This window comes from Balaenoptera borealis (assembly GCF_965194805.1).
Source record: "Balaenoptera borealis genome assembly, chromosome: X".
NCBI lineage: Eukaryota > Metazoa > Chordata > Mammalia > Artiodactyla > Balaenopteridae > Balaenoptera > Balaenoptera borealis.
The window spans coordinates 108,835,238-108,842,339 of record NC_138881.1 but is presented as its reverse complement, the minus strand read 5'-3'; the positions used below and the strand labels follow the sequence as shown (position 1 = coordinate 108,842,339).

The 7,102-nt window shown below is 42.6% G+C and overlaps 1 protein-coding gene and 1 long non-coding RNA gene across 2 annotated transcripts in view; one reads left to right on the top strand and one right to left on the bottom strand.

Moving 5' to 3' along the window:
- Positions 1-2,208: 2,208 nt before the first annotated feature.
- LOC309620920 lies at positions 2,209-2,896 on the bottom strand. Its single transcript, XR_014239734.1, has 2 exons — positions 2,650-2,896; positions 2,209-2,440 (listed from the first exon to the last, which is right to left on the bottom strand). It is a non-coding gene; the product is annotated as an uncharacterized lncRNA (long non-coding RNA).
- A 125-nt stretch (positions 2,897-3,021) lies between these two features.
- AIFM1 (apoptosis inducing factor mitochondria associated 1) overlaps positions 3,022-7,102 on the top strand; it is a 28,627-nt gene continuing 24,546 nt past the window's right edge. Inside the window, exon 1 of the mRNA XM_082377781.1 lies at positions 3,022-3,274. Coding sequence (XP_082233907.1) covers positions 3,169-3,274 — 106 coding nt within the window. The 5' untranslated portion in view covers positions 3,022-3,168. The remainder of the gene's footprint in view (positions 3,275-7,102) is intronic.

The following is a 7,102-nucleotide window of genomic DNA, read 5'->3' as shown; positions in this document are numbered from 1 at the left end:
AACTTTCTGGGAGATATAAAAAAATATTACATCCACATAAGATTATTTAGACATATGCTCCCAGCAAAAACTTGTCACTGAGCCTGAGAGTTCACATTATATTTGTAAGGTAGAAACACTGATTTCTGGAAATGTGGTATATCAAAATGGGCCCCATGCCCTAATAAAATACTCTGTGGAGTGAGATTTTGGGGAAATTTCACTTATATTTTTGGAGTTATTCAATATGTGTAAGTTGCTTTTGCCACCCAAAATCATAAAATATAATTTTTTATTAAGAGGACAAGAAAACCTCATGGTACCTATTGCAAAAATAAATGTGCTGTACAATGTCTTTTTTGTATGTTAATTGTGCATCATTAAATGACTGTCTTTCAAATACACCCAGTTGTTTTCATAGGTATCTGATCGTCATGATTTTTTTTTATAAGTTTAATTTTGTCATATTTACAATCTCTGAATTCTTAATTTTTTTTGTTTTTGTTTTTAAATTTATTTATTTATTTATTTATTTATTTATTTATGTTTTGGCTGTGTTGGGTCTTCGTTTCTGTGCGAGGGCTCTCTCTAGCTGCGGCGAGCAGGGGCCACTCCTCATCGCGGTGCGCGGGCCTCTCACTATCGCGGCCTCTCTTGTTGCAGAGCACAGGCTCCAGACGCGCAGGCTCAGTAGCTGTGGCTCACGGGCCCAGTTGCTCCGCGGCATGTGGGATCCTCCCAGACCAGGGCTCGAACCCGTGTCCCCTGCATTGGCAGGCGGACTCTCAACCACTGCGCCACCAGGGAAGCCCCCTGATCGTCATGATTTTGATAGTGTTTTCCAAAGCTTCTTTCACCAACAGATATGATTAACTTTGTATTTAATCAATCCATGTTTATTATTGGCTTTTAGAAATAGCAATAAATTTCAATGTCTGCAAGACCTTTAAAATATGAAATAAGTAGAAATAATTTTTTACCTTATTGTGGAATTGATATTTTCAATATTTATCCCCCCAAACAGCGCTAGGTTAAAAGGCAACTACTGGGACTTCCCTGGTGGCGCAGTGGTTAAGAATCCACCTGCCAATGCAAGGGACACGGATGTGAGCCCTGGTCCAGGAAGATCCCACATGCCGCGGAGCAACTAAGCCCGTGCGCCACAGCTACTGAGCCTGCGCTCTAGAGCCTGCAAGCCACAACTACTGAGCCCACGTGCCACAACTACTGAAGCCCACACACCTAGAGCCCATGCTCTGCAACAAGAGAGGCCACCGCAATGAGAAGCCCGCACACTGCAACAAAGAGTAGCCCCTGCTAGCCACAGCTAGAGAAAGCCCGCGCGCAACAACGAAGACCCAATGCAGCCAAAAATAAAAATAAATAAGTTTATTTTTAAAAAAAAGGCACCTACTACCTGCACTTCTGAACATTAACCTATTCTTAATGAGTAAGGGAACCCTGGATCATTTTCACCCAATAAATACTGCTTCCTGGGTTAAACTTCCTAAAACAACTTTGTAATTTCATTCTCTATCCCTATTCCACTAAAGATAATAACTTCGTCACCTACAATATTAGGGCCAAACTCTTTTGCCTGTTCAAATCTGGCCCCACCATATTCACCTGTCCTTACTTACTTCCTAGTATGTACTCTCTACCATTGTCCCCTGAAAACGTGCTGGGTTTTGTTTTATACCTCCAAGCAGCATGGTGCTTCCTCTAAGATACTTTACAAATATTAGCTCATTTAATCTTCATAACAACCCTATGAGATTGGTAGAAGAGGAAAGTGAGGCACAAGTTAAGTGACTTGCCCAAGTGGCAGAGCCAGGATTCAACCTGGGGCAGACCGGATGCAAAGTCAATGGTGCTTAACCACTGAAAATATTACCTTTGGTCCCAGAGTATTCACCATCTGAAATATCATTCCTTCTCCTCCACTATTTGAATTTTACTACTCATCCTTCAAGACACAGCTCAAGTAACACTTCTTACATGAAGTCCTTCCTTAGCTATTCCATCCCATATTTTCTCTTGCTCTTGCACTACATCAGATATTATTTATTATTTAAATGACCAGTATATGTCATCTCCCCAACTAGACAGTGACCACTTCCTATACTTTTCATATCCCAGAGCTCCTTTAATAGCACAGTCCAAGTGGCAAGTGCTCAATAAATACCTGTTAAATGAACATGTAACTCAAAACTTTGAAATAGGCATATGTTATGTTTTGCATACAGCCAATAATTTATTTCCAATTTAGCTTACATTTGGTAGAGTCAAAACACCTATTTACACTCAGCCCCTCACCCTACTCCTCCCACAACTCTTAAAATCCTGCTTAGGAATACTCTCACAGAAAGTCTGTGAAGCACGAACTCTTTTTGCCAGCATCTTGCTCTCAAGCACGGAAGCCATAATAGCAGGAGACTGTCCGCAGCACCTCGTACAGCATCTAGGACACAGAACTGCACAATATAAAAGCGATTTGGGAAAGAGAGCGCGGAATGATTACTTGTCCTGCAAACAGGGGCTGGGTGGGAAAGCGCCAGCAATTTGTAAAAGACGGAAGTCCACTCCGAATCTGGGAAGCCAGGTCCCCCGGCTGGACCTACGGAAAGACTGGAAGTGGACTACAGCCAGAGAACCCGGAAAGCTTAGTACCTAGTAATTAGTGGCCTAAAGCAGAAGAACAAACTGCGGTGCTGGGGCCACGCTTTGTGAGGTGCCGTTACAGGTTCCCGCCATCGACACAGCGGCAGCACCGGCCACAACCGCCAGGCAAGGCGGCCCCGCCGGTCCCTCCTTGGACAGCTTTTGAGCTCGCTTAGCGGAACGCGTTGCCATCAAACCCGCAGAAGCTTGCAAGCAACTCAGCCTGGGGTCTTTCCAAGTGTTCGGACAGCTAGGCGCATGCGCCCAGCTTCTCCCCGTGCGGACCAATCGCAATGCGGCGCTGAGCGTTACGCCTGCGCAGTAGGTCTCCAGTCGCGCTTCCCCTTCCCCTGCTCTAGAAGGCCGGCTTAGCTGTCCAATGCCCACCCGGGGCCGGGAGGAGGAGCCTACGTAGAGTGCGTGTGAAGGGAGCCGGAGGAACGGGCCAAGGCCCACGGTGTTTGACCTGTCGGTACGTGCTTAAGAAGAAAGGAAAGGAAGAGGAGGTCCAGAGTAGCGGTTGCCGAAATGTACCGGTGTGGAGGCCTGGCGGCGGGTGCTTTGAAGCAGAAGCTGGCGCCCTTGGTGCGGACGGTGTGCGTCCGAGGCCCGAGGCAGAGGAACCGGCTCCCAGGTGACTGACCCATCCCGGGCAAACCCCACCTTGAAGACCAAGGGCCTGGGTTCTACAGGCTCCCTATGCCCCTCAGGCCTTCCCCCCCACCCCACCCCCACCCCTGGGGAAAAACTATAAACACACTTACAGTCGCGTGAATTCCGAATTGGCGGGATCCAAACCGTGAGTTTCGCAAGCCGTGCCGGCCTGACCTTCAAGGGATTTGAGCCCAGTAGTCAGTCGGCTTGAGGCCTTTTCCTGGGAGGGTTTGCTGTTCAGGTATAACAGAACAGCTGGCTGTCTCGTATTGTCCAATGCCACCTCCCGGCCACCCCCAGTTCGCCTTTTTAGAGCAATGAGGTGAAGTAGACTTTGTCATTTATCGATTGAGAGACTTTAAGCAGGACACTTAAGCCCTACGCCTCAGTTCCTTCTGTAAATGAGCATATTACCTGCCTACCTTCCAAACCCCAGATCAGATTCATAGATTTGAGTGCCCTGTGAAACAGAAACAGTGCAATCAGTGCAAGTAAGGAGGCAGTACGCCGTGCGCCAGCCACGGGGAAGAGTTGGCCCAGAACTAGTCTGAGATGCCTGCTCAGTGTAATTCTTGGTAGTCTCAACGCTTCGAAGAAACAGTTTGCAGAACGCATTGTATTTGCCCTCCCTGAAGTTGTTTCAGCAAATTTTAGAGCTAGAAGGGATTTCGTAGTAAAGTTCAACCCACTCATTTTATAGATAATAAACCAAGGCACAGAGAGGTGAAATTGCTTGCTCAAGGTCACATACCTAAGTAACAGGCAGAGCAAAGGTTAGTTTGCCAGTCTCTAGGTCCCTAATCCTCTTGCCTCAACTCCACACTGCTTCCTAAAGTTTGACCTCAAAAGGTTAAGGATGAATCCGGTTCCCCTTTAGCCCATTGGGCATCAGATTCCTTGAATTTATCTAAGCATGTCTTGAGCCTGCTGATTTCCAACCTGCACAATTTCAGGGGGGTAAAGAATTATCCACCTGTAGGAGGTGCTGTTTTGTTGTTCTTGTTTTTTTTATCAATCATCTTTGGCCACCCGAGGATATTCACATTTGCTATGTCAGTGTGGAACTGCCTTGAGGCCTTTTCAATTTGGAACTGCCTTCTGGGTGCTTTAAAAAAAAAAAGTGGAAAATATTTCCCTTAGATTGTGAGAGTCTACGGAAATGTGCATTTGAATAGTTTTTCCAGTTGCTATGCCTCAAGAAAATGTTTCCTGATGGGTATACCTGACGTATGTTCTAAGACATGTTGCTTTGGGAACTTAAAAACCAGATTAGATTTTAAAAACTAACCTCCTGTCTATGATGTCATCTGTATGGGTTTTGTGCATTGAAATGAGGATGCTCTATGTAAGTTGGACAGAAATTTAGGTAAGCTGAAGATTTTCATTCACACTGGGCTTTCAAACTTTGTGTACTTATTTTGCTTAAAACTCACAACTTTTGCCAGCATTCTGAAGTCTGACCAAAAGTTCTCATCAATTAAGTATGGATTTGCAAAGGTAAATTGATTTATGAGACATCTGAGGTGGTTGGTGATATTAGAACTACTGAAAAATACTCACTGAAAATGTTCTTTTCCATTGCATGACTTTATTTTAAGGCAGTCTGCTGTAGAATATATTCTGACTTCTCGACATAGCCATCATTTCTTTGTATACACTTACTCTTTGTCCTTTGGCCAAGCACCAGAGTATAACATCATTACCTTTAGCAGTGGGTGGGGGTGGTTACAATTTCAAAAAGCAATGCTTCTGTCATTTAAGGAATCAACCTTGTTTTCTGGCTTGATTACTGATTGCTTTTAATCTGGTTTCTTTTGCGCATAGCAGCATTTACCATATGTTTTTGCATAGATCAGAAAGAGGCATTGTTTGTTGATATGCCATTTCCCCTCCGTTTTTCCCTTCCTCCCCACTAGTTCTTTGCCAGGATTACAGCAAACTTGAAACCTCCCTTGAAACATCTCATCCACATCTGTCACCATTGTCAGGTTCATTTCCATTATATGTTGCCTTTTACCTTAAAACCATAATTGCTATTATTTGTTTATTTACTTTATTTGGATGCTCTGCCTCTTTCCAGAAATGATTAAAGGTAATTAATAGTCACCACTTTATATCTGCATTCAGCACTGAGCAGATTGGTTAGGTAGTAGATATTTTCTGTTCTGTAGTATTTTATTTGGTTATCAAACATTGTGCCACCGATGTGATCAGACTGATCACCGACCCCTGAGGTGAGGGTCAAATGTTTGAACATTTTTCTCTGTTCAGAATCCTTCTCACCTCTTTAAAAAGGAAACTGGACATCTTGTGGGCAAGGATCCAGGCTTCCTGGACACTGCCAAATGACACTTTCTTTGAAGCCTAGAAGATGAGCCTTTACCCACTCTTTCTGCTGAGGCAAAACTTTCCAGAAGAAAATTTTAGCAAGTCAGCATTTTCTGCAACCAATTAATATGTTGTATTTTCTAGACATTTTCTAATATTTTAAGGGAGTTGTTGCATATTGTAAGTTTTATGTTTCCAAAACTTGCCTGGTCATATAAATTGAGTGGAGGGCCAACCCTAAAAGTACTGAATGAGAATCTCTAGGAGAGAGCCTTGGGAATTTATATTTAACAAGCCTCTTGATGTAATTCATATGATCAGGCAAGTTTGGAAACTACTGTTCTGATGAATAATGACTCTTTCCCTTCCGTTCCTCTGACCTAAGGATTAAAAACCAAACTGAGCAGCCTTGAGTCTCTTGTGATTTGTGTCAGGTTCATTTTCTGATATTCAGAATAGTAGCAGCCGTTCTCCCCTCCTAAACTATACACTGTCTGAGACAGGAGTTATGTCATATTTATCTTTGTGTCCTCAGCATTTTGTACAGTCTCTGGCACGTGGTGAATTCTCAGTGACTGAACCCTAGTACTGTGAAGGACTTAACTTTGCAGAATAGAGTTAGATTTTTTTTTTCTGTCATCTAAATCATTTTTCTTCTGGTGCCTTCAGAGTGTTTCACACAAGAGGCATCTAACTACAATGGACAGATCATCTAGGCTTGTCCTATCCTGTGTTTTATCCATGTCAGAAAAATAAGTTTGACATTCAGAAAACAAGATTCAAGAGCATATAGACCTCTTAACCACTTGAGATTCCTAGGTGCCTCAATTGTGTGGATGTATTTCTGGAAAAGGCCTTCTGGGAGTATGGAAAAACAGGAGATTATGAAATCTACAGAAATGAATTTGCTAATTTAGGTACTATTCTAATGCTAGCCTGTGGTATTTGAAGTTACTAATTTATTATTAAGCAGCCTGTACAATGGGATATGGCCAAAACTTCTTTGCAAAGAATTCTTCAAAATGTTCAGTCCTTATCAGTAGAACTGGGAAGAATTTCTACTTCCTTATTTTATTCATTAATTCAAGAAATATTTGTTGAGCAAACACCTACAGGAATTGAATCTTTGCACGATATAATGAATATAGGCAATAATGTTGTATTATCAGACTTGCTAAGAGACTAGATCTTAATTATTCCAATCACTAAAAAGAAATGATAATTATATGACACAGTAGAGGTTCTAATTATCGCTAAAATGGCAATCATATTATTATGTATAAATGATCAAATTTTAAAAAAAAAGAATTGAATCCTAAGTGTGAGGAAGGAAGCTCTACCTCTGTACATGTGGTCTGACTGCAGAAGATCTAAAACAAGTAGATTGGGGCAATAAGAAGTCAAGGAGTAAGGTGGCTTTCCCACATTAATAAGACAAGTGAAAAGGCATGTTTCAGTCATAATGTAAAATCTCCTAAAA